This window comes from Zootoca vivipara, chromosome 2 (assembly GCF_965207765.1).
Source record: "Zootoca vivipara chromosome 2, rZooViv2.hap1.1, whole genome shotgun sequence".
Classification (NCBI taxonomy): domain Eukaryota; kingdom Metazoa; phylum Chordata; class Lepidosauria; order Squamata; family Lacertidae; genus Zootoca; species Zootoca vivipara.
In genome coordinates, this window is record NC_142584.1 from 109462945 (window position 1) to 109490376 (window position 27432).

The following is a 27432-nucleotide window of genomic DNA, read 5'->3' on the forward strand; positions in this document are numbered from 1 at the left end:
CCTGAATGGCAAGATTCAGTCGATGGAGCTGCAGTAACTGAAGGGCACGAAACAAAACAAAAAAAATTCCTTCTAGTAGCACCTTAGAGACCAACTAAGTTTGTCATTGGTATGAGCTTTCGTGTGTTGAAGCCAAGCAGCTCTGCATCTGATTGTGCTCATGCGGGCGACTACTACAAATCCCACACAAGCCGCCTTAGGGTAGAAAAGTGGAATCATTAATAAACAGAAGTCCGCCATAGCTGAACTTTCCCCCCTTTTGTGTGTCTTCTAAAGGCCCTGCCAAAAATATATTTTGAACAATGTAGCTGGGGGAATAAAAGGTTTTAAATAACAGCCAGGACTGAAGCTATAGGGTGGGACTGGGGAGGTTGTGGCCCTCCACTTGTTGGGACTATAACTCCTATAATCCCTCACCATTCGCCATGCTAACTGGGGCTGAGGGAAGCTGGAACCCAGCACCCTCTGGGGGGTCCACTGGTTCCTCATGCCCAATGTAGTGGGAGTCTCTAACCCCACCTGTTTCATTTATGTTTTTACATTGATTCTGTTTTCTCTCATCGCTGATGGAAGTTGTTTAAGATCTGGGACCGTCAGCTCCTTGCCTGGGTGTAGAGCAGGCACCCCCAAACTGCGGCCCTCCAGATGTTTTGGCCTACAACTCCCATGATCCCTAGCTAACAGGACCAGTGGTCGGGGAAGATGGGAATTGTAGTCCAAAACATCTGGAGGGCCGAAGTTTGGGGATGCCTGGTATAGAGAAAGCGCTAGAACGTCACCTCCTTTCAGAATGGTGGAAGTTATTGTAGCTGAGATGGGGGAAGATTCGCCCTTATAATTCAACACTTCAACCTGACCCCTCTCCACACCTGGAAAAAGGGGAGGATCTTCTCCCCAGAGAACGAGGCCAGCTGGAAAGTGAAGATCAGGTTGTCCAAATCGACATCGAAGAACTCCACACGACCCTCTTCGTAGCTCAGGGACACTCGGATCTTCCTGAGCTTGTTACGCCTCAAGATCAACGGGGTTGGCTTTGGGGATGTGAAAGCCAAAATTTGGCAAGGGGAGGATAAGTCGTGGCCATTGTGGAATGACTTCCCCACAGCCCAGAACCCCTCGTCGGGGCTTATGCGGACCTGCCCCTTTCTCCTCATGGACTCTCTCGCAACCCCCACGGCCCACTGCCCCAAATTTTCCTCCACCTCCACCTCCCACCAGTGCCTCCCCAAAGTGAATCTCTCGCGGCCCAGCACGCTCATCATGATGTCGAATCTCTCGGGGTTGTCGGGCACAGATTGGTATCGACTCCCTCTTCTGACGCTCTTCAGGTCCTCAGAAAGGATGAGGAAGGGGTTTGCGGTGTCCGGATCCAGAGTGAAATTCACTGCAGAGGGGAAGGTAGATAGATAGATGATGATAGATAGATAGATAGATAGATAGATAGATAGATAGATAGATAGATAGATACTGTAGATAGATAGAGCAGGGTGTATTAAATCCTTGGAAAGACTAGTCTCAGAGGCTAGAGCGGATCTGGGGGAACCTTTTTCAGCTTTCGAGGGCCACATTCCATCCTGGGCAACCTTCCAGAGATCAGTGGTGGGTGGGGTCAAATGTGAAGGTGGGCAGGGCAGCAGACATGACTCTGACCTCCACACTAGGAGACATTCCAGCCATGCGAAAACCAGAGGCCTACACACACACACACACACACACACACCACACACACACACATCTTCATCGAGGCATTGCTGCAGTTGATGGGATACCTTCTAGCCAGGCAAACACACTCAGGGAAAGCCAGTGATAGGTGTTTGCCTAGGGAGAGTCTGGAGGGGGCCAGATAAGAGAGGCCTTGAGGCCTGCTTTGGCCACCGGGGCCTGTGGTCCTCCCCACCCCCACCCCCACTGGTCTCCTTTCTCCAGACCAGACTTTGACAACCTGGTGCCATTTGTAGGACTTCCACCAGTCATTACAGTCATGCTGGCTGGGGGCATCTGAAATCTCTGGAGGATATCATTCTCCAACCTGATGCCTTCTGTGTTTTGGACTACAACTCCCATCACGCCCTAGCATTGATGATGCTGGCTGGGGCTGATGGGAGTTGGGGTCTGGCAGCACCTGGAAGGCCCCAGCCCTGACCTGATACAACTCAATTAAATACTTCCATGTGGGGCTGCTGCTGAGCCCCCATCCCCCATCAAAAGTTTCCCACTTTTTATGTCATTTTTAGTTCTATGCATATAGTTACCTTTGTACAAGTCTTGATTCAGAGACTCTTTTGTGCAGGGGAAAGAGCGAGAAATTAAATCAGACACCATCATGCATATAGTGGCCTATCATTTAATGTTTCAAGAGGGAGTGAAACCTCTCGCACTAAACTGATCAAGTTCAAATTTATATTAGAACTGCAATTAGTTAATTGTTTTTTTTAAAAAAAAAATTCTCAGATGTACCGTGTTTCTCATATTTTAAGGCATCCCCAAAAAATAAGCCATGACAGGATTTCTAAGGGTTGGTGAAAAATAAGACATACCCCGAAAATAAGCCATGTCGTGTAGCCCCGACCGAGCGAGAGGCGAACGCGCGGGACCCAGCAGGAGCTCCCTGCCTGCTTCCCCGAGCCGTCGCGCATCGGGGGACAGAGCCGAAGATCGGCGGGCGCTCCTTGCTGGGCTTGACAAGCCCGGCAAACAGCGCCCGCCGATCTTCGGACCTGTGCTGTGTGACAGGCAGGGGTGGGGGGAAGCGGAGATCGTTCTCCGCTCTCCCCCCACCCCCGCCTGTCACCAAAGATCGGCGGGCGCTCCTTGCTGGGCTTGACAAGCCCGGCAAACAGCGCCCGCCGATCTTCGGACCTGTCCTGTGTGACAGGCGGGGGTGGGGTGGGGAAGCGGAGATCGTTCTCCGCTCTCCCCCCACCCCCGCCTGTCACCAAAGATCGGCGGGCGCTGTTTGCCGGGCTTGTCAAGCCCAGCAAGGAGCGCCCGCCGATCTTCGGACCTGTCCTGTGTGACAGGCGGGGGGGGGAAGCGGAGATCGTTCTCCGCTCTCCCCCCACCCCCGCCTGTCACCAAAGATCGGCGGGCGCTCCTTGCTGGGCTTGACAAGCCCGGCAAACAGCGCCCGCCGACCTGTGCTGTGTGACAGGCGGGGGTGGGGGGGAAGCGGAGATCGTTCTCCGCTCTCCGCCCACCCCCGCCTGTCACCGAAGATCGGCGGGGGCTGTTTGCTGGGCTTGACAAGCCCGGCAAACAGCGCCCGCCGATCTTCGGACCTGTCCTGTGTGACAGGCGGGGGTGGGGGGGAAGCGGAGATCGTTCTCCGCTCTCCCCCCACCCCCGCCTGTCACCAAAGATCGGCAAACAGCGCCCGGCAAACAGCGCCCGCCGATCTTCGGACCTGTCCTGTGTGACAGGCGGGGGTGGGGGGGAAGCGGAGATCGTGCTCCGCTCTCCCCCCATCCCCGCCTGTCACCGAAGATCGGCGGGCGCTCCTAGCTGGGCTTGACAAGCCCGGCAAACAGCGCCCGCCGACCTGTGCAGTGTGACAGGCGGGGGTGGGGGGGGAGCGGAGATTGTTCTCCGCTCTCCCCCGCCTGTCACCGAAGATCGGCGGGCGCTGTTTGCTGGGCTTGACAAGCCCGGCAAACAGCGCCTGCCGATCTTCGGACCTGTCCTGTGTGACAGGCGGGGGTGGGGGGGAAGCGGAGATCGTTCTCCGCTCTCCCCCCACCCCCGCCTGTCACCGAAGATCGGCGGGCGCTGTTTGCTGGGCTTGACAAGCCCGGCAAACAGCGCCTGCCGATCTTCGGACCTGTCCTGTGTGACAGGCGGGGGTGGGGGGGAAGTGGAGATCGTTCTCCGCTCTCCCCCCACCCCCGCCTGTCACCGAAGATCGGCGGGCGCTGTTTGCCGGGCTTGACAAGCCCGGCAAACAGCGCCCGCCGATCTTCGGACCTGTCCTGTGTGACAGGCGGGGGTGGGGGGGAAGCGGAGATCGTGCTCCGCTCTCCCCCCACCCCCGCCTGTCACCAAAGATCGGCGGGCGCTGTTTGCTGGGCTTGACAAGCCCGGCAAACAGCGCCCGCCGATCTTCGGACCTGTCCTGTGTGACAGGCGGGGGTGGGGGGGAAGCGGAGATCGTGCTCCGCTCTCCCCCCACCCCCGCCTGTCACCAAAGATCGGCGGGCGCTGTTTGCTGGGCTTGACAAGCCCGGCAAACAGCGCCCGCCGACCTGTGCTGTGTGACAGGCGGGGGTGGGGGAGAAGCGGAGATCGTTCTCCGCTCTCCCCCCATCCCCGCCTGTCACCGAAGATCGGCGGGCGCTCCTAGCTGGGCTTGACAAGCCCAGCAAACAGCGCCCGCCGACCTGTGCTGTGTGACAGGCGGGGGTGGGGGGGAAGCGGAGATCGTTCTCCGCTCTCCGCCCACCCCCGCCTGTCACCGAAGATCGGCGGGCACTGTTTGCTGGGCTTGACAAGCCCGGCAAACAGCGCCCGCCGATCTTCGGACCTGTCCTGTGTGACAGGCGGGGGTGGGGGGGGGAAGCGGAGATCGTTCTCCGCTCTCCCCCCACCCCCGCCTGTCACCAAAGATCGGCGGGCCCTCCTTGCTGGGCTTGACAAGCCCGGCAAACAGCGCCCGCCGATCTTCGGACCTGTCCTGTGTGACAGGCGGGGGTGGGGGAGAAGCGGAGATCGTTCTCCGCTCTCCCCCCATCCCCGCCTGTCACCGAAGATCGGCGGGCGCTCCTAGCTGGGCTTGACAAGCCCGGCAAACAGCGCCCGCCGACCTGTGCTGTGTGACAGGCGGGGGTGGGGGGGAAGCGGAGATCGTTCTCCGCTCTCCGCCCACCCCCGCCTGTCACCGAAGATCGGCAGGCGCTGTTTGCTGGGCTTGACAAGCCCGGCAAACAGCACCCGCGTGCACTTTATTAAAAAATAAGACATCCCTCAAAAATAAGCCATGTCGTGTTTTTTTGAAGAAAAAATTAATATAAGACATGACTTATAATATGAGAAACACGGTAGTTTCCATGATCAGAGAGGGCAACCTCTTAACCCTCATTGTTTCTAAACTAGGTCTTTTTCTGTTTCTTAAATTACTATCCTTTGTTCATTCAGTCTTTATGGAGAATCTATGTCGTTGTTGCTAAATTGTTGCATTCCAGTGTTTTCTTTGTTGTTTTATGATAATTTTTATATTGTAACTGCAACAAATGATGGACTCGGCCAAGAGGGAACTACAGGAGGCGAAAAGAAACGCAGACGCAGCGCGCGGGGAGATCGATCAACTTATGCAGGAGGTAAGACTCAAAACCCAGAGGGAGCAAGAACTGGTGAACCACGCTGCCCTGCTGAAGGCACAGCTGGATGAACAGAGGCTAGCGGACCAGAGGGGAGCCCAAGGGGGTTTTGGAAGAAAGGTCCCGTCCCTAGTGAGCAAGTTCAATGGGGACCCTCGGCACTACCTGGGCTTTGATACAGAAATGAAGTACGCCTTAAAGCTGCAGGATGGGGAGTTCGCGGACGATACCCAGAGAGTAGCATTCGTGATTGAGCACCTAGAGGGACCGGCGAGAGAGTGGGTCAGACCACTCATCAAAGCAGAAAATCCAGCGCTGCAAAATTTGGACCAATTTTTTCAAGCAATGAATATAATGTTTTCAAGTGAGGCTCAAATTGACATGGTCAAAGAGGAACTTCATAATTTAAAGCAAGGTAACATGACAGTGAGAGCTTACTGGTCCAAATTCACTATGCTGATTCACAAGCTGGGCTGGGATCTGACTTCGGAGCCGGTCCAGTCCGCATTTTACTTAGGACTGCACCCTGAAGTTAAGGATGAGCTTTCGAGAGGTCCGCGGCCAAAAAGTATGGATGAACTGAGTAAAGCGGCTCTAGCGGTGGGGGTGAGGCAAGAATCGAGATGGAACGACAGGCAAACAGCGCAGTCAATGCGTCCTTGGTTCCCACGCTCTCATGAGAGACCAGCTGCAGCTGCAGCTCCTCCCCCCCAGCCCCAGAGCCCATGCAGATTGACAGAGAGAGCACGTGCACACGTGAGTTTCAAAGCCCAATGGCGCCTAAACGGAAGGAGGGAAGGGGAGGCAACTGCTTCCTTTGCAACGCCCCAGATCATCAGGTCCGCAAATGTCCCAAGTGCAAAGAATGGCAAGGGAAAGCGGGGATAGTGGTCCCAGAAGCCGCAGAAACCGCTCAGCCCCAGGGAAACGGGGAAGCCTGGCTGCAGGAGGCAAGGGGCAGCAGCCAGGCACAACTTCAATGAGACAGCCCCCTACCGCAAACAACAGGGCACATCCCGCCCACACCGCCAGTGCAGGACTGGTGGTGGAAGTGACGTTGACACTGCCCAATGGCTACCCTTTAGAAGTTCTAGCCCTGTTGGACTCAGGTGCCTCAGCGAACTTCTTTGCCAGATCTTTTGCGGAGGCACATCAGATACAGCTCCTGCAACTGGATTTCCCTTGCACGTCACCACCATTGATGGCAGGGAGCTGTTAGGAGGCGCCATTACTCATCAGACGCTACCCATGCAGATGACGGTAGGCAGGCACTCTGAGACGCTGGCATTCCACGTGACCACCCTGTCTGACTCACCTCTAGTCCTGGGAATGAGCTGGCTGGCACGCCACAACCCTTCCATAAGCTGGTACCAGAGGTCCCTCACGTTCGGTGCCGAGTACTGCATAGAGCATTGCCTACAGCGGCGACAGGGGGAGGGACCACCTTTGGCCACGGTGGCGACAATGCAGGTGCAAGGTGGAGTCGCAATCCCCAAGCCTTACTGGGATTTGCAGGAGGTTTTCAGCGAAGCGGAATCGGACCACCTGCCCCCGCACAGGCCATTTGACTGTCAGATCAACCTGCTGCCAGGGGCCAAGCTACCACCGGGCAAGTTGTATTCCATGTCGGACCAGGAGCTGGCAGACCTGCGTGCGTTCATCGACAAGAACCTCAAGAGAGGATTTATACGGGAAAGCAAAGCAGCAGGGGGCAGTCCAGTGTTCTGGGTGGACAAGAGAGACACGCCCCAAAGGAGGCTTGTAGTGGACTTTAGAAGGCTGAATAGTTTGACGGAACCAGTGGCATTCCCAATGCCCAGGGTGGACGATCTGCTGGCAGCGGTACGACGCGGCAAGATTTTCACCAAGCTAGACTTGCGGGGGGCGTACAACCTGATCCGGATCAGGGAAGGGGATGAATGGAAGACCACCATGTACACGCCGCTAGGTGCGTTTGAATATTTGGTGGTGCCCTTTGGACTACAAGGGGGCTCCGCCAGCTTCCAAGCTTTCATGCACCACGTCCTTGGGTCCCTGCTCTTCAAGAACTGCGTTGTGGTTTTGGACGATATCCTGATCTATTCTGCCACCCCTCAGCAGCATTAAAAAGATGTCCGAGAAGTCTTAGAGCGTCTCAAGGAGAACCACCTGTATGTGAAATTGAAGAAGTGCAGGTTTCACACCACAGAGGTGGAGTTCCTGGGCTACAAGCTATCGGACAAGGGGTTAGCAATGAACAAGGAAAAGGTGCAAGCCATCCTAGATTGGCACAGCCCCAGGACACACAAGGACGCCCAGTGCCTCTTGGGCTTTGCTAACTTCTACAGGAAGTTCATCAGGAACTTCTCCCATGTCACGGCACCCATCACAGACTGTTTAAGAGGCAAGCAGAAGTTCAGGTGGACAGCGGAAGTGCAAGCAGCATTTGAGCACCTGAAGAAGGTGTTTGCCTCAGAACAGAACCTGTTCCACGTGGTACAGGATGCACCCCTACACATTGAAACAGATGCTTTCGACAGAGGGATCAGCAGGATTTTACTGCAACTGGATGCTAACAGGGAATGGCGACCGTATGCGTTCTACTCCAGAAAGCTGAACCAAGCAGAACGCAATTACACAGTCTTCGACAGGGAGCTTCTAGCCATACACGCCGCCTTCAAACATTGGAGACACTTCCTGGTGGGCACCAAGCACCCCATTCAAGTGTGCACGGACCATAAGAACTTGAGAGTTTTGGAGGACGGCCAGAGTGCTCAACCAGCGGCAGATACGGTGGGTGGAGTTCTTCTCCCATTTCAACTTATCCATCCACTACATACCAGGAGAGCAGAACGTCAGGGCGGACGCCCTGTCACGCAAACCAGAGTACATGGAAGAAGAGCAGCCACCGCCGCCCCAACACATTTTCCCCAATCAACCTGGACTTGTGGGGGAGCGGTAGTGAGCGACGAAGGACTTACAAAACTGACGGCAGAGGACGAGTTCGCCAAGCGCATTTTCCGAGACCCGCGGGAGGGGAAGGGGACGGACAAGGGCTTTATGGAGAAAGGGAGGTTGCTTTTTCACCAGGGGGCCCTGTACCTACCCACCACCTCTCTGAGAGGTAAGGTCCTCCGACAGATGCACGATAATCCGACAGCGGGCCACTTCGGGAGGGACAAAACCACACAATTAATCACAAGACACTTCTGGTGGCCAGGGGTGCGTGAGGACGTTCGAGACTACGTCAGAGGCTGCGACACTTGCCAGAGGGCAAAAGGGGACAGGGCAGCGCCGGCAGGACTGCTTGAGCCGCTGCCTACGCCCAATAGGCCCTGAGAGGTGGTGTCTGTAGACTTTGTCACTGATTTGCCCTCGTTGAGGGGTAAGACAGCAGTACTGGTGGTAGTGGACCTCCTGACCAAGATGTGTCACTTTGTACCGTGCGCAAGGGCGGTCTCAGCGGAGGAGACGGCAAAGCTATTCGTGGACCACATATTCAGACTGCACGGCTTACCATTGAGGTTGATATCAGATAGGGGGAGGCAGTTTACTTCCAGGTTCTGGCGCAAGCTCATGAGCATGTTGCACGTGGAGGTCAGCCTCTCCACGGCACGACACCCCCAGACCAATGGCCAGGCAGAGAGAGCAAACGCCATACTGCAACAGTACTTGAGGTGTTACGTCAGCCAAAGGCAGACGGACTGGGTAGATCATCTGCCACTGGCAGAGTTCGCCTACAACAATGCAGTGCATGTCTCCACAGGGGTATCGCCCTTTAAGGCCAATTATGGGTGTGACCTCAGAGCATTCCCGGGGAGGGAGTGGGGAGAGGAGGAGGGGCCCGCAGCAGAGGACTGGGCGGTGGAAATGGAGACAGTGCACAAGCAACTTAAGGAGCATTTGGAAAGGGCCAAGGAATCCGACAAGAAGGGAGCGGACCACCATCGGCAACTGGGAGAGGTCATCAGGGTGGGGGACAAGGTGTGGCTGTCCTCAGAAAGGCTATGGGGAGGTGTAAGAAGTTGGCACCCAGATGCTTGGGGCCGTTCACAGTCATGCATCAGATCAATCCGGTGGCGTTCAGGTTGGAACTCCCAGACTCCATGAGGATACACCCGGTGTTTCACAGGTCGTTGCTATCCCCCCTACAGGGAAAGCACCAGGTTCAGGGAAAGCCCAACGCCACCGACGGACATCCCGAGGGACAGGGAACTGCAGAAACTGAATGTAGCCACTGAAATCCTGGACTCACGATGGGGGGAAGGGGGGTATGGAGTACCTCATGGCCTGGGAGGACACTCCGGCCACCCAAAATGCCTGGGTGCCGGCTCACGCGGTGCAGGAGGAATACTTAGTGGAGGAATTCCATGTGCTGTTTCTGCACCGGCCCAAACCATGGCACATCGGGAGCATAGCTGCCAAGTCTCCCGTTTTTAGCGGGAAACCCCCGTATTTAAATCCATTTCCCACTGGCAGCCCGGATCGTAAAATATCCCTTAAATCCCCTGGATTTTAAAGGAAGCAGTTCCTCTCCCTGAAGCTTCCCCTCCCCTCCCTCTTCCCCAGAAGCACCCGCTTGCAAAGGCACCATCTTCCCCAGCTGAGCGAGCAAGCGAACAAGCCTTGACCTCCCTCTCTCCCCTCACCCCCAAAAAGCAGCCTCCTCCTTTGCCCTGCCTCCGCATGCGTTTCTGCATCTACTGCAGGGATGTCCGACAGGTCGATCAGGATCGACTCGATGCCTAGGACGTTCCAGTCGATAGTGGTCTCCTTTTCCTTTGCTTTTGCCTAAGAAGCAAGAGCACCTGGCCCCTCTCCCCTCCCTGCATTTTCTCCTGATCTCTGGAACGGAAGACGGAGTTTTTGCTGTGAGGCAGGTTGCCTTCACAGCGATCTTTTGGTGAGCGACTAATCCCTTCCCCCTTAAATTTTCCCAGAACACCCACAAAACGGAACTTTCCTCCCTGAACCCCAATAAAACAGGGCTTAAAATGGGGGACTCCCTCCCTCTAAAAAAGCTAAACAGCTTTGACCCAAACCCCTAAAAACGGGGCTCTCCTCTCCCAAAAAAACAGGGAGATTTTTAAAATCACTGCCAGATTTCAATTCTGAAAGTAGATCGCAGTGCTTATCTTGCATCTCTTTTTCCTCCCTGTGCAGTGCTGTATATTGTGTGCAGAAAAGGAGGAATCTGGAGGGTGTGTGTGTGTGTGTGTTGGGGTGATTTGCACATCCACCCTTTTGTATGTGCCATCATGTTCTTAGGGTGTGTTATGTGTGGTTGCTTTTGCCTGCCATTTAGACAGCTGTCCCTTTTAAGCCTCTGCATTGGCAAAATTCTGTTGCTGAATAATAGTAATAATAATTAAGCAGGTGTTTTAACTCTCTCAAAGTCTTATTGTATTTTTTTAATGGGGGGATCATGGTTACAGGTGCTATAGGGAAGAGTGATAAGCTTATTGATATGCATAAACTGCTACTTTCCAAAGATCAATAAGCGTTTAAATCACGGTTATTTCCCTAAAAACAGCGTTGTTAGGAACGTACTTTGTGTACAGCCCAGAGACTTTAAAATAGAAAACTGGGAACCCGAAGTCTTGAGCTATTTTGTTGGCTGGGGGGGGGGGGAGTCATGGCTCTATTAAAACCTGTGGCAAAATTCCCATTTGACCTCCTTGGGAGGTAGAATTTAATCTGTTTCAGTTTGGCCTTGGGAGAAAAAGCAGAGTAGAATCTTCCTTTTCCTTGTGGTGAGAGAGGGGTCAGCAACCTTTTTCAGCAGGGGTCGGACTATATTTTGGGGGGGGGGAATGAACAAATTTCTATGCCCCACAAATAACCCAGAGATGCATTTTAAATAAAAGCACACATTCTACTCATTTAAAAAGTGGGGACACTGAAAAAAGACTGTATGCAGGTGGGATGAAATGGTCCAGACCTTTGGCGTCAATGCTAGATTAAGTTGTGTGGAGGGAATATTAAAGCTGCCATCTGATACACATTTATTTGGGGGAAAGCCCACGCAAATGCAGTGGGATTTACTTCTGAGTAAACATGGTTAGGATCAGATTGCAGCTTGCCTCAAGGCAGGGTGATCAATAGATTTGAGGGTCCTGATTAAACCAAGAAATAATCATAGAATCATAGAATCATAGAGTTGGAAGAGACCACAAGGGCCATCCAGTCCAACCCCCTGCCAAGCAGGAAACACCATCAAAGCATTCCTGACAGATGGCTGTCAAGCCTTTGCTTAAAGACCTCCAAAGAAGGAGACTCCACCACACTCCTTGGTAGCAAATTCCACTGCCAAACAGCTCTTACTGTCAGGAAGTTCTTCCTAATGTTTAGGTGGAATCTTCTTTCTTGAAGTTTTAATCCATTGCTCCGTGTCCGCTTCTCTGGAGCAGCAGAAAACAACCTTTCTCCCTCCTCCATATGACATCCTTTTATATATTTGAACATGGCTATCATATCACCCCTTAACCTTCTTCTCTTCTCCAGGCTAAACATACCCAGCTCCCTAAGCCGTTCCTCATAAGGCATCGTTTCCAGGCCTGTGACCATTTTGGTTGCCCTCTATGCAACCAAAATAATATGTATAATATGTATCAGTTACACATTGGTTGCCCAGCAAAATGAACAAATACAGCATAGCACAATTAATAAAACAGGCCAGCACCTTGAGTGCCAGACAAATTCCACTTAAGCAGTTCAACCTTAGGCTTGATGAGAAGAGGGTGTACTTTCTATAAAGGCTTTTGTGTACAGACATAGACACACACACATCCTAAATCCCTTTCGGAGTGGTTGACTAGTCATGGGCAGAGCCGGCACCGGAAGTCTTCTGGTGCCACGCCGCAGGGATCCCTTATTTTTCAACGGGAAACTTGGCAGCTATGATCGGGAGGGAGGCATCAGAGGCACCAGAAGGGGAGGGGGGAGACACCTCAGGTAAAGAAGAGCCGCAGGGATCGCTGTAGGAATGGGAAGCACGGTTTCAGGAATGGGGAGGGGAGGACGAGTTTGCCGCTCCTTCAAGTGTGGAAACCCCGATCAAGGACTGGGAACAGGTGTTCACTCCCACCGGTTCAGACGAGACGGACTTCCTAGGGTTTCAGTCGTCACCTCCAGCATCATCGCAGGGCTTTGACTGGGAGCACGTTTTCACCCCCACCAGCTCGGATGCCACAGAGTTTTTGGGCTTCCAATCATCTCCCCAGCTACCCATCTCCTCGGGGGAGGAGGGGGGCCTGGAGGGGGGGTGGATGTAAGCGGGAGGGGTTACAGAGAACGCCCCCCCTCATCAGAAGCAGCCCGTCTCCAAGCAGTCATGAGAGCGAGGGCTCTGAAGAGGTGAGTCAGGAAGCGGAGGAGTGCCAGGGCTCTGGCAGGACTAGAGAGCCCCTGCTCCATAGGCAGGAAGAGAGAGAGGCGGAAAGAGTGGACAGGAGTAGGGCAGACAGAAAACCAGTACCTCCGATGCCGGAACTGAGAAAGAGAAGGAAAGGGAGGCGCTTCTAAGTTCCGAGGCTTTTATGCTGGTCGAAAACGCGGATTGATTATATTCTCTGCAGTCAAAGATGGAGAAACTCTATACAGTCAGGAAAAACAAGACCTGGAGCTGACTGTGGCTCAGATCATCAGCTTCTTATAGCAAAATTCCAGCTTAAAGAAGAAAGTAGGAAAAACCACTGGGCCAGTAAGATACAATCTAAATCAAATCCCTTATGAATACACAGTGGAAGTGAGGAACAGGTTTAAGGATTTAGATTTGGTGGACAGAGTGCCTGAAGAACTATGGATGGAGGCTCGTAACATTATACAGGAGGCAGCAATGAAAACCATCCCAAGGAAAAGGAAATGCAAGAAAGCAAAATGGCTGTCCAACGAGGCCTTGCAAATAGCGGGGGAGAGGAGGCAAGCAAAATGCGAGGGAGATAGTGAAAGATACAGGAAAGTGAATGCAGATTTCCAAAAAAATAGCAAGGAGAGAGAAGAGGGCCTTCTTAAACGAGCAATGCAAAGAAATAGAGGAAAACAATAGAATGGGGAAAACCAGAGATCTGTTCAAGAAAATTGGAGATATGAAAGGAACATTTCGTACAAAGATTACCGTAGTAAAGGACAAAAGTGGTAAGGACCTAACAGAAGCAGAAGACATCAAGAAGAGGTGGCAAGAATACAGAGAGGAATTATACCAGAAAGATATGGAGGTCTCGTACACCCCAGGTAGAGTGGTTGCTGACCTTGAGCCAGACATCCTAAGGCAGGCTTAGGCAGTATGTGGACCAACTCCCAGAAATGCAAGCTGGATTTCGAAGGGGCAGAGGAACCAGAGACCAAATAGCAAACATGTGCTGGATTATGGAGAAAGCTAGAGGGTTCCAGAAAAAGATCTACTTCTGCTTCATTGACTATGCAAAAGCCTTTGACTGTGTCGACCACAGCAAACTATGGCAAGTTCTTAAAGAAATGGGAGTGCCTGATCACCTCATCTGTCTCCTGAGAAATCTCTATGTGGGACAAGAAGCTACAGTTAGAACTGGATATGGAACAACTGATTGGTTCAAAATTGGGAAAGAAGTACGACAAGGTTGTATATTGTCTCCCTGCTTATTTAACTTATATGCAGAATTCATCATGCGAAAGGCTGGACTAGATGAATCCCAAACCGGAATTAAGATTGCTGGAAGAAATATCAACAACCTCAGATATGCAGATGACACAACCTTGATGGCAGAAAGTGAGGAGGAATTAAAGAACCTTTTAATGAGGGTGAAAGAGGAGAGCGCAAAATATGGTCTGAAGCTCAACATCAAAAAAACTAAGATCATGGCCACTGGTCCCATTACCTCCTGGCAAATAGAAGGGGAAGAAATGGAGGCAGAGAGAAATTTTACTTTCTTGGGCTCCTGGATCACTGCAGATGGTGACAGCAGTCACGAAATTAAAAGACGCCTGCTTCTTGGGAGAAAAGCAATGACAAACCTAGACAGCATCTTAAAAAGCAGAGACATCACCTTGCCGACAAAGGTCCGTATAGTTAAAGCTATGGTTTTCCTAGTAGTGATGTATGGAAGTGAGACCATAAAGAAGGCTGATCGCCGAAGAATTGATGCTTTTGAATTATGGTGCTGGAGGAGACTCTTGAGAGTCCCATGGACTGCAAGAAGATCAAACCTATCCATTCTTAAGGAAATCAGCCCTGAGTGCTCACTGGAAGGACAGATCGTGAAGCTGAGGCTCCAATACTTTGGCCACCTCATGAGAAGAGAAGACTCCCTGGAAAAGACCCTGATATTGGGAAAGATTGAGGGCACAAGGAGAAGGGGACGACAGAGGACGAGATGGTTGGACAGTTTGACCAAACTGCGGGAGGCAGTGGAAGACAGGAGTGCCTGGCATGCTATGGTCCATGGGGTCACGAAGAGTCGGACACGACTAAACGACTAAACAACAACAGTATAGTAGTATATATTGCAGTAGTCCAAGAGAGAGATACTGTGTTTTCCCCCACACCTCCAGCACAAATTTGACAGATTTTTGTATATATTTGAAAGTCTGGAGGGGGTCAGGTACCATCGGTGTTGCATTTTTAACATGTTTTCTCTAATGCTATAACTCGTGGTAAAATTTATATCTATTTTCCAAAGGTGTTCCCACTCCTCCATCATTATGGGGCATCCAATATCTTGCGCCCATCTTATCATATTAACATTGGTTGCTTCTTCCATTACCTTGAATTCCAGAAGGAGCCTATACATCTTTGATATTATTTTTATTTTATCAGTTATTAATTATCTTTCCAATTTTGATGGTTCTTTTTCAAATCCTATTTTCTTATTTTTTATATATATATCATACGTTTGGTAATATTCTAGCCAGGTTGAAAAATAAATTTTCACATTTTCATATTTTTTAATTTTTATTTGGCCGTCTTCTTCTATCAACAAATTATTATATGTTGCCCAACATCCTTTCATATTCTTTTTTTAACCGCGATTGCTTCTAAGGGGGATGACCATTTTGGCGTCTTAGGTTCTAAAAACAGTTTATATTATTCCCACACTTTAAATAATGGATATCTTATTATATGATTTACAATGCCCTTTATAAATGATTTTTATTGGTTTTACAGAAAAACACAACACTTTAAACACAAAAAATACAAACAAAAATAACAAGAAAAAAATGACATTACAAAAAACAACAATAAAAAACACAAAAATCAAGATACCATCATTCATTTTCTTTAACATTGTAAAAAGGGACTTCCTCGAGTTCCCTCTGTCTGCGGTTCATTTCTCCTTTATCTTTAGCAATTTCCAATTCATTGTTTAAAACTCCTTGCAATTTCAAATCTCTCATACATCCATTTACTTAACATAATTCTCAAACCCGCAGTTTCTATAAACTTCTAAATCTAATCTCAATATACAATTTTACCATATTTTTTAAAATAAACTTTAAAATCTTTCCACTCTTCTTCTGTTGCTTCTGCTCCCCGGTCGCGTATTCTCCTGGCCATCTCAGCCAGTTCCATGTACTCCATCATTTTCATTTGCCAATCGTCCACTGTTGGTAATTCTTGGGGCTTCCAGTTCTTGGCTAATAATGCTCTTGCCGCCGTTGTAGCATACATAAAAAAATTAACGTTTTTCTTAGGAATCTCTTTTCCAACTATACCCAATAGAAAAGATTCTGGTTTCTGAATAAATGTTTTTCAACACTCTCTTTAATTCATTATAAATCTTCTCCCAGAAATCCCTTAATAGTGGGCAAGTCCACCACATATGATAAAAAGATCCTTTCTCTTTCTTACATTTCCAACATTTATTATACTGATTATGATAGATCTTAGCTAGTTTTACTGGTGTAAGATACCATCTATACATCATTTTCATTATATTTTCTCTTAAAAGATTACACACAGTAAATTTCAAATTCTGTTTCCATAATTTTTCCCAATCTTTCATCAGACTATTATATCCCACATCCTTTGCCCACAATATCATGACATTCTTTGTTCATCTTTCGTATGCCACTCAAGCAATAACTTATACATTCTGGAAAGTATTTTTGTTTTTGGTTCTAACAATTCTATTTCCAACTTTGACTTCTCTGATTGGAAGACAATTTTCCTATCCAGTTTAAAAACTTCATTGATCTGATAATATTGGAGCCAATCATGAAGCTTAGTCTTCAACTGTTCATATGTTTTTAACTTAAATTGGTCTCCTTCTTCTATCAACATGTCCCTATATTTTAACCAACTGGTTTCCATATTCAATCTTTTGTGTGCTTTAGTCTCCATCTTTTCTAAATTCTTCTTTAAGAACATCCAAGAGACATTGTCAATGGAAAACCGTGAATCCTGAGATTCGTCTCCCTCTGTTTCATCTGAAGAAATGCGATCGCCACCTGCGCCTGGTATGTCTGCTTTTCCAGGTCTTGGACTTTCCCTGTCTCCAATTGAGTAACTCTTTCATCCACTCCTGCCACCTGTGTCTTCACCTGTTTAATTTCTTTATTCAAGGAACTAAGTTCACCTTTAATCCGTTTTAATTCTTCCGTAGTCCTCTTTAATTCTTCAGAATTGCGATCCTGCCCTTCCTTGAGACCAGCAAGTGCCTGCAACACTTGGTCTTCGAATGATGGTGATATAGACCCTTTCCTCCTTGCTCTTTAAGAGGCAGCTGCTGCTGTATCAGTGCCTGACATACTGTTATTATAGTGAAAATATTTCTCAGTCTCAAGAGCCTCAAGGTCAGGCTTATCTCAATTCCTTTCCCAGCTAGGAAGAGCCACAGTCAGGGAGTAAATACAGTGGTGCCTCGCTTAACGAATGCCCTGCTTAACGAAATTTCCGCTTAACGAAAGGATTTTTCGAGCGGAGGTTGCCTCGCTAGACGAATTCGTTTTATGAAAAATTTGTCTAGCGAATCGCGGTTTCCCATAGCAATGCATTGAAATTCAATTAATGCGTTCCTATGGGCAAAAAAAAATTCAAGGCATTCCTATGGGATTCGCTAGACGAATTTTTCTTTATAAGAAAAGACCCGTGGAAAGAATTAAATTCGTCTAGCGAGGCACCACTGTACACAGTCCAAAATTGTATCCAGTATGTTTCCAACCTTTTATACAAAGTAATTTATGTTTTGTTGCCTGAAGATTGAAATGTTGCAATTCCCCTTAAATTAGGCCTTTCCTCCAGCTCAGAAGTGCAGCAGATACTTCAAAGGCAGCCAAAAGGAAACAAAAGCTCACAACCTCTTTTCCTTTATGACGTCACAATGCTATGCTGAGCTGATCGGTTCCCCGCTCCCGGGGAGGGGGAAGCGATTTTCCTTTAGGGATTCTCTTCACGTTGATGTATTCTAAGTTTTCCACTCTGACTGAAGCACTTTCCACACTCCACACATTTAAATGGTTTCTCCCCCGTGTGAGTCCGTTGATGAATTCTAAGGACCCAGCTCTGACTGAAGCTCTTTCCACACTCCATACATTTAAATGGTTTCTCCCCCGTGTGAATCCGTTGATGTTTTCTAAGGTCTCCACTGTGACTGAAGCACTTTCCACACTCCATACATTTAAATGGTTTCTCCCCCGTGTGAGTCCGTTGATGTATTCTAAGGTGTCCACTCTGACTGAAGCTCTTTCCACACTCCATGCACTGAAAGGGTTTCTCCCCCGTGTGAATCCGTTGATGTTTTCTTAGTACTCCACTCTCACTGAAGCTCTTTCCGCACGCCATACATTTAAATGGTTTCTCCCCCGTGTGAGTCCGTTGATGTATTCTAAGGTCTCCACTCTGACTGAAGCTCTTTTCACACTCCATACATTTAAATGGTTTCTCCCCCGTGTGACTCCGTTGATGTATTCTGAGGTGTCCACTCTGACTGAAGCTCTTTCCACACTCCATACATTTAAATGGTTTCTCCCCCGTGTGACTCCGTTGATGTTTTCTAAGGTGTCCACTCTCACTGAAGCTCTTTCCACACTCCATACATTTAAATGGTTTCTCCCCCGTGTGAGTCCGTTGATGAATTCTAAGGACCCAGCTCTGACTGAAGCTCTTTCCACACTCCATACATTTAAATGGTTTCTCCCCCGTGTGACTCCGTTGATGTATTCTAAGGGCTCCACTCTGACTGAAGCTCTTTCCACACTCCATACATTTAAATGGTTTCTCCCCCGTGTGAATCCGTTGATGTATTCTAAGGGCTCCACTCTGACTGAAGCTCTTTCCACACTCCATACATTTAAATGGTTTCTCCCCCGTGTGACTCTGTTGATGTATTCTAAGGGCTCCACTCTGACTGAAGCTCTTTCCACATTCCATGCATTTAAATGGTTTCTCCCCCGTGTGAGTCCGTTGATGTATTCTAAGTTGTCCACTGTCAGTGAAGCTCTTTCCACACTCCATGCTTTCAAATTGTTTATCGTCTCTCTTTTCACACTCCATGTATTTAAATGCTTTCTTCGTTATTTCCATTGGACATGGCCCACCAGAATTTTGACTGCCTTCTTCACTGTCTTTTTTCGACGGGGGTAGGGGGAGAGAAAATCCTATTTGTTTTCTAGGAAGAGAACAAAAAAAGAATATTATACATATCAATTAGCACCTGCTCTTATTTTAACAACTTGTTCATTATCTCATATCCTCCATATGTTCCAACTTTTTAGGAAAGACAAATGAAACGATGTTAAATAATGGTCATGCATCACCAGCCTTAGTAAACGTTAGCAGCATTATCTTAGAATACGGTTGAACTGTGGGGTTTACTTTTCATAAAAAGTGGTTTCTCACAGGAAAGGGAGCTGCTCTATGTCCATGAACCTGCCCACAATTCATCAGGGTCCTAAGTTCATCATGAAGTTCTTCATCCTCTGCACAATCATCTTCCAACCCTGACAGTGTGGGCACATTAGATTTATAGTGGAATGGTTTAGATGGTTTAGATAAAAAACCCTTCATGGATCAATGCCTTGTCGTGGCGAAGGGGCTTGAATAACTCAGAGAAGCTATGAGCTATGCCATGCAGGGCCACCCAAGATGGACAGGTCATAGTGGAGAGTTTTGACTAAACGTGATCCACCTGGAGAAGGAACTGGCAAGCCACTCCAGTATCCCTGCCAAGAAAACTCCATGGACAAAGACAACAGGCATATAAAAGTTATGACGCTGGAAGATGAGCCCCTCAGGTCGGAAGGCGTCCAACATGCTACTGAGGAAGAGCGGAGGACAAGTACAAGTAGATTCAGAGCTGATGAAGCAGCTGGGCCAAAGCCGAAAGGACGCTCAGTTGCGGATATGCCTGGAAGCGAAAGGAAAGTCCAATGCTGTAAAGAAAAATATTGCATAGGAACCTGGAATGTAAGAACCATGAATGGAGGTAAGCTGGGTGTGGTCAAAAATGAGATGACAAGAATAAATATTGACATCCTGGGCATCAGTGAACTAAAATGGAAGGGAATGGGCGAATTCAGTTCGGGTGACTATCATATCTACTACTGTGGGCAAGAATCCTGTAGAAGAAATGGAGTGGCCCTCATAGTCAACAAAAGAGTGGCAAAAGCTGTAATGGGATGCAATCTCAAAAATGACAGAATGATCTCAATATGAATCCAAGGCAGACCTTTTAACATCACAGTAATCCAAGTTTATGCACCAACTACCGGTGCTGAAGAAAGTGAAATTGACCAATTCTATGAAGACCTACAACACCTTCTAGAAATGACACCAAAGAAGGATGTTCTTCTCATTACAGGGGATTGGAATGCTAAAGTAGGGAATCAAGAGATAAAAGGAACCACTGGCAAGTTTGGCCTTGGAGTTCAAAATGAAGCAGGGCAAAGGTTAATAGAGTTCTGTCAAGAGAACAAGCTGGTCATCACAAACACTCTCTTCCAACAACACAAGAGACGACTCTACACATGGATATCACCAAATGGGCAGCATCGAAATCAGATTGATTATATTCTCTGCAGCCAAAGATGGAGAAGCTCTATACAGTCAGCAAAAACAAGACCTGGAGCTGACTGTAACTCAGATCATCAGCTTCTTATAGCAAAATTCCAGCTTAAACTGAAGAAAGTAGGAAAAACCACTGGGCCAGTAAGATACAATCTGAATCAAATCCCTTATGAATACACAGTGGAAGTGAGGAACAGGTTTAAGGATTTAGATTTGGTGGACATAGTGCCTGAAGAACTATGGATGGAGGCTCGTAACATTATACAGGAGGCAGCAATGAAAACCATCCCAAGGAAAAGGAAATGCAAGAAAGCAAAATGGCTGTCCAACGAGGCCTTACAAATAGCAGAGGAGAGGAGGCAAGCAAAATGCAAGGGAGATAGGGAAAGATACAGGAAACTGAATGCAGATTTCAAAAAAAAACAGCAAGGAGAGACAAGAGGGTGTTCTTAAATGAGCAATGCAAAGAAATAGAGGAAAACAATAGAATGGGAAAAACCAGAGATCTGTTCAAGAAAATTGGAGATATGAAAGGAACATTTCGTACAAAGATTACCGTAGTAAAGGACAAAAGTGGTAAGGACCTAACAGAAGCAGAAGACATCAAGAAGAGGTGGCAAGAATACACAGAGGAATTAAACCAGAAAGATATGGAGGTCTCGTACACCCCAGGTAGTGTGGTTGCTGATCTTGAGCCAGACATCTTGGAGAGTGAAGTCAAATGGGCCTTAGAAAGCACTGCTAATAACAAGGCCAGTGGAAGTGATGATATTCCAGCTGAACTATTTAAAATTTTAAAAGATGATGCTGTTAAGGTGCTACACCCAATATGCCAGCAAGTTTGGAAAACTCAGCAATGGCCAGAGGATTGGAGAGGATCAGTCTACATCCCAATTCCAAAGAAGGGCAGTGCCAAAGAATGCTCCAACTACCACACAATTGCGCTCATTTCACACGCTAGCAAGGTTATGCTTAAAATTCTACAAGGCAGGCTTAGGCAGTATGTGGACCGAGAACTCCCAGAAGTGCAAGCTGGATTTCGAAAGGGCAGAGGAACCAGAGACCAAATAGCAAACATGCGCTGGATTATGGAGAAAGCTAGAGAGTTCCAGAAAAACGTCTACTTCTGCTTCATTGACTATGCAAAAGCCTTTGACTGTGTCGACCACAGCAAACTTTGGCAAGTTCTTAAAGAAATGGGAGTGCCTGATCACCTCATCTGTCTCCTAAGAAATCTCTATGTGGGACAAGAAGCTACAGTTAGAACTGGATATGGAACAACTGATTGGTTCAAAATTGGGAAAGGAGTACGACAAGGTTGTATATTGTCTCCCTGCTTATTTAACTTATATGCAGAATTCATCATGCGAAAGGCTGGACTAGATGAATCCCAAGCCAGAATTAAGATTGCCGGAAGAAATATCAACAACCTCAGATATGCAGATGACACAACCTTGACAGCAGAAAGTGAGGAGGAATTAAAGAACCCTTTAATGAGGGTGAAAGAGGAGAGCGCAAAATATGGTCTGAAGCTCAACATCAAAAAAACCAAGATCATGGCCACTGGTCCCATCACCTCCTGGCAAATAGAAGGGGAAGAAATGGAGGCAGTGAGAGATTTTACTTTCTTGGGCTCCTTGATTACTGCAGATGGTGACAGCAGTCACGAAATTAAAAGACACCTGCTTCTTGGGAGAAAAGCAATGACAAACCTAGACAGCATCTTAAAAAGCAGAGACATCACCTTGCCGACAAAGGTCCGTATAGTTAAAGCTATGGTTTTCCCAGTAGTGATGTATGGAAGTGAGAGCTGGACCATAAAGAAGGCTGATCGCCGAAGAATTGATGCTTTTGAATTATGGTGCTGGAGGAGACTCTTGAGAGTCCCATGGACTGCAAGAAGATCAAACCTATCCATTCTAAAGGAAATCAGCCCTGAGTGCTCCCTGGAAGGACAGATCATGAAGCTGAGGCTCCAATACTTTGGCCACCTCATGAGAAGAGAAGAATCCTTGGAAAAAGACCCTGATGTTGGGAAAGATTGAGGGCACTAGGAGAAGGGGACGACAGAGGACGAGATGGTTGGACAGTGTTCTCGAAGCTGCGAACATGAGTTTGACCAAACTGCGGGAGGCAGTGCAAGACAGGAGTGCCTGGCGTGCTCTGGTCCATGGGGTCACGAAGAGTTGGACACGACTAAATGACTAAACAACAACAACCCTGAGTTACATCACATGCTTGTCGGGGCGGGGTTAGGAACTTTCTATGAGGAGAAAAGAGTGGTTATGACAGTTGGGAGAGAGAGGGAGATGAAGCAGGAGAGTGTGAGCTTGGGTGATGGTAGAATAGGTTTATAGAGTAGTGTTAGGTGAGGAATTTGTGAGGTTTGAAATTATATGTTTAACAAGAACAGTTCCTTGAAACCACATGCTTGTACACATGAACCTTGAATGCAACCGTTAAGTTCATAAGACATTAAATGTTAAATTAAAGTTCCATCCATACCATCGTCTGTGTGATCTTTCCAGCAGAGGTATCTATTGCTCATCTGGTGGGGATACTCATTAAAATGACAAACCCCTTATCTAAGGCACAAAGGATAGGTTGTTGTCCCTTGAGTGCACCGAGAGGAGGAGGAAGAGGGAGACTGGTTCAAGGGTGACACAGAGTTTCTTCAGGAGGGAGGAAAGCTTTGCAGTGGGGAAAGCTCAAGAGAGGAGAACCCCTTACTGGTGTGTACACTAGGAATAGTCTCATATCCACCTCGGAGCTTAAAAAGATACTGGGCTACGTTTTGGGCTGGAAGAGTACTTTCATTTTATCTTTAAACCCCAAGCGTTATAAGGAGAATAACTGGGATAGTGGGAGGTGAACTTTACCTCAGGACATCCCCATTAAAGCCTTGCACAATCTGAGAAGTAGGTTGTACAATAAAGACGGAAAGTAGGGGACTTTCGTCACACCCCTCTTCTGAAAATGCTGAATATCTGTATTTCATGTCCTCCTCCTTCCATGATCTCCAAGATCTTCCTGATACAGTCCAACTGCACACATTCCCAAATCATCCAGCACCACTGACTTCCCGAGGCTGCTGTATTGTGTCTAGGACACTGGCAATTGGACAGCACCTTCCACTGGATGAGAAGATAGAGGGTTAAATCAGGGCAGGCCAAATGGCACTCAGCTCAGTCCCCTCCTTGCCCCTCTCTGCATCTGCTGCCTGAGGGGGCTGCCTCAGTTTCCCTCATGGTGGTGCAGGCCCTGAGAACAGCCTTCTCTTTGCCCCCCAAAATACAGGAAACATGACAAAGAAGACCTTGGAGTGTAACCATGGAACACAACAACAACAACAACAACAACAACAGGTTGTAACTCACTTTGAGCTGCCCTGGCCAAGAGAAAGCAACTAACAGATTCAATAAATAAATAAAAATAACAATTGCAGTAATCATTACACAGGCTGCTTGGGGGGGGGGAACCCCACCCATTTCCATAACAATCTTCCCAATCCCTTAAATCCCACAGGTTTAAGAGACCTGAAATAGTGGCAATAATGGAAACCTGGTGGAATGGAGAGAAGGAGTTGGGCACACTTATCTCTGGATAGGGACACTTTCGATGTTTCTCAACAGAAACACAGGCATATGGGAGAGACTGTAGTTGACAAGACAGAAGCCCCAAAGGGCGGAAATAATAAAGTGGGCTTCCTCCCTTTCTTCTTTCCCCCAATGGTTGGACTCGCTATAACAGCCCCCAGCGCCCCATGAAGCTGCTGATCTGGGACTTATGGCTGGGCAAGGACTGAGCTTCAAGGGAGGAGAGGGTGGGTGGATCAGGCCTCCTGTTTAGGGATCTCTCCCTGGTCGACTTGAAGTCGTGGCAGATTCCTGGGCAGGAAGAAGTCAAGGCAGGCAGCAGAGAGGCGCGGAATTGGGGCCTCCGTTCAAGTCTCAGCCCTTGGTGGACCTCCCATTTCATTCCCACGGAAGCCCCACGGGGGGGGGGCAGGGCAGCTGAGCATCTCTTGACTCTCAAGCGGATGGGGCGCTGCGAAGTCCTTCCCACCTCCTTTGCTCGCTATTATATTCCGATTTCCTTTCCTGTAATATAAAGGGCTGGGGGCTCTCCATTGACGCGAGGCGCCCCCGCTCGCCTGATCCACAGAAGGAGTGCTCCCCCTCCCCTACTTTCCTTTCACCCCCCCCACCTCGCCCCAAATCCTGCCCTCCCTTCCCAGCTGCCCTGTTTGCAGATTGAGGGGGAGAAAAAGCGCATCATTCTCCCCCCCCCCAAAAAAAACCCAATATACTGTATATATATTTTGCACCTCTTTTTCCTCCTCCTCTGCAGACCTGCTCCTTTTCCCGGAATGTGAATGTGAATGGCGGCCCCTCCTCTCCAACTTTGGCTGCCCCCTCCCCCCTCCAAATCTCCCTGCCTCTCTAGGCAGCGGAACTCACTGCCCCCTGGGGAGGAATGAGCGACTCTTCCCTCCCAGAACAGACAAATCCTCCTTCCAAATGCATTGTTCCATGCATTGAAATTGTTGAGACGTGGGGTTTGTGATTTCAGCTCTCTTGACAAAACATGCTGGAGACAGTTCTCTAGTAACAGCTCTTTATTAAAGTGAACAAGACTGACTGTGAGGGCAGGAAGGCTACATTTATAGGGACAGGGGACTGGCTAGGAAGGGATACATTTTAGAGGGAACAATATCAGGCAATCACAGTGCTGCCTTTTGGAGGGAACCAATAAGACAGAGGATCCAAATACAACAGCTTAAATGAACCAATAGTAGCTGTACCCTCTGGAACCAAAAGGCAGTTACTTTATCCTAATGCAAATACAGACAATAATAATACAGATATAAAATCCTTTGACTCAATACACAACAGAAATGGTTTCTCCCCTGTGTGAGTCCGTGGATGAATTCTAAAATGGGGCCTGGATCCTTCTTGCAGAAGAGCTTCAGGGGCTCCCGGTGCTTCTGGCACAAAATGCCCCCCTTGGCTTCTGCCAGCTGCCAGTTGGGCCTGGGGCTTCCCTACACTGGGGGCAAGAGACGCTTTAGCCCTCCCCCTCTCCCCAGTACTGGGTCAGGCAGCCCTGGCAGAAATTGTGCCCGCAGTCGAGGATCACCGGGTCCTTGAAGAACTCCAGGCAGATGGAGCAGGTCGCTTCCAAGCACAGCGCCTGGATGGGACCCCCGGGGTGGTCCATGGCTGCCTCGCCCGGGAGCGGAATAAGGACAGCTTTCGCTTCTGATCGCAAATGCATTGACTTTGCATTCTGTTTCCCGGAATCTCCTCGGGGACTGGCTGAGCGAGGAGCGGCAATGGGCGGAGGGGTGTGCCTTAGCTGGATGTTTTTGCTGCTGTCAGATGGGTGCTCACGCCTAGGCTAAGAGGGAAGGGTGGATCCCTTTCCTCCAGAAACAGCCGAAACAAAATAAAAAATTTCCTTCCAGCAGCACCTTAGAGACCAACTAAGTTTGTCATTGGTATGAGCTTGTCCCCAGATGCTTACATATAGTGGGATGGTGGGGAGGGGTATTACTCAGAAGGGTGGTGGAAATGGGTGATTGACTGACTGATAGCAGTTGACGACTGTTAACGACTGCAAATGGTCTTTACAGGAGAAAGCAAGGGGTGAGATGGCTAAAGACAACGTTATCATGTATAATGAGATAAGAATCCAATGTCTTTGTTCAGACCAGGTCTCTCCATGGTTTTAAGCTTGGTAATAAGTTGCAGTTCAACAACTTCTCTTTCCAGTCTATTTCTGAAATTCTTTTGTAGTAAGACAGCTACTTTGAGATCTTGTATAGAATGTCCTGGGAGATTGAAGTGTTCTCCTACTGGTTTCGCTGTCTTGTGATTCCTGATGTCAGATTTATGTCCATTTATCCTTTGGCATAGGGTTTGGCCTGTTTGTCCAATATAGAGAGCTGAAGGGCACTGTCGGCATTTGATGGCATACACAATGTTAGAAGGTGAGCAATTAAATAGTCCTGAGATGGTATGTTGGGTGTTGTTGAGGCCAGTAATGGTGTTTTCCGGGTGTATGTGGCAGCAAAGTTGGCATCTGGGTTTATTGCAGGCTCTGGTACCAGTGTCCATGTTAAGTCGGGTGGTTGTATTATTGTGGGTGAGGAGTTGTTTAAGATTGGGTGGCTGGCTGTAGGCAATTAAAGGTCTTCCTCCCAGAGTTTGAGAAAGAGAACTGTCATTGTCGTAGATCTCTCATGATGCGTTGTACTGTTTTAACTTGGGAGCTGTATGTGATTACTAGTGGTGTTCTGTTATTTTCTTTTTTGGGTCTGTCTTGCAGCAAGTTCTCTCTGGGTATCAGTCTGGTTCCGTTGATCTGTTGTTTAAACTTCATCGGGTGGATATTTTAGTTCTAAAACGGTTTGCTGTAGATTTCTTAGGGGAGAGTCTCTGTAGAGTTGGAACAGAAGCGGTTGTAATGTAGGGCCTGGCTATATACAATGGGTTGTTTGGTATGTTTGGGATGGTAGCTAGAAGCATGTAGATATGTTTGTCGGTCAGTTGGTTTACGGTATAAGATGGTGTCTAAATGCCCATCCTGTATTTTTATAGTAGTGTTCAAAAAATGTATTTCTTGCATAGATTGGTTCATTGTTAGTTTGATGGTGGGGTGAACGTCATTGAATGTCTGGTGGAAGGTTTCCAGGGTCTGTTGACCATGTGTCCAGATAGTAAAAATATCAACAGTGTATCACAGGTACAAGAGAGGTTTGAGTGGGTAGGAGTTTAGGAAACGTTGTTCTAAATCCGCCATGAAGATTTTGGCATACTGTGGGGCCATGCGGGTGCCCATGGCTGTGCTGCTGATCTGGAGGAACAGGTCATCACCAAATTTGAAGTGGTTGTCGGTAAGGACAAAGTGGCAGAGTTTGGTAGCAAAGTCCTCTGTGGTTTTATCTGAAATTGTGTTCCTTATGGCTTGTAAACCATCGTTGTGTGGGATGTTGGTATACAGAGATTCCACATCCATAATGGCTAGTATAGCATTGTTAGGAAGATTATTCAAAGATGGTATTTTCCTCAGAAAATCTGTGGTGTCACGTACGTAGCTGGGAGCACTGATAGCATATGGTTTCAGAACGGAGTCCATATAGCGGGAGTGGCTCCCAGGACT

At 48.4% G+C, this 27432-nt stretch overlaps 2 protein-coding genes across 2 annotated transcripts in view; both read right to left on the reverse strand.

Moving 5' to 3' along the window:
* Positions 1–713: 713 nt before the first annotated feature.
* Positions 714–25488, reverse strand: LOC132591635 (butyrophilin subfamily 1 member A1-like). The gene is made up of 4 exons (XM_060270991.2): positions 25408–25488; positions 24596–24710; positions 2253–2279; positions 714–1384 (listed from the first exon to the last, which is right to left on the reverse strand). The coding sequence occupies exons 1-4, from the start codon at positions 25486–25488 to the stop codon at positions 840–842; spliced, it is 768 nt and encodes a 255-aa protein (XP_060126974.2). The 3' UTR covers positions 714–839.
* Positions 15384–27432, reverse strand: part of LOC132591584 (uncharacterized) — a 38782-nt gene continuing 26733 nt past the window's right edge. The window contains exon 2 of the mRNA XM_088663643.1: positions 15384–18871. Coding sequence (XP_088519769.1) covers positions 17641–18786 — 1146 coding nt within the window. The 5' untranslated portion in view covers positions 18787–18871 and the 3' untranslated portion in view covers positions 15384–17640. The remainder of the gene's footprint in view (positions 18872–27432) is intronic.

Bases quoted from the DNA above. Each gene is read 5' to 3' on its own strand.
- LOC132591635 (XM_060270991.2), bottom strand. From the start codon at position 25,488: ATGGACCACCCCGGGGGTCCCATCCAGGCGCTGTGCTTGGAAGCGACC. The intron at 2,280-24,595 runs GTGCAAAATATA...CCTGCACAAAAG, and splicing joins CAGAGGAGGAGGAAAAAGAG to AGTCTCTGAATCAAGACTTG. The intron at 1,385-2,252 runs GTAACTATATGC...TCCCCTCTGCAG, and splicing joins GAATCAAGACTTGTACAAAG to TGAATTTCACTCTGGATCCG.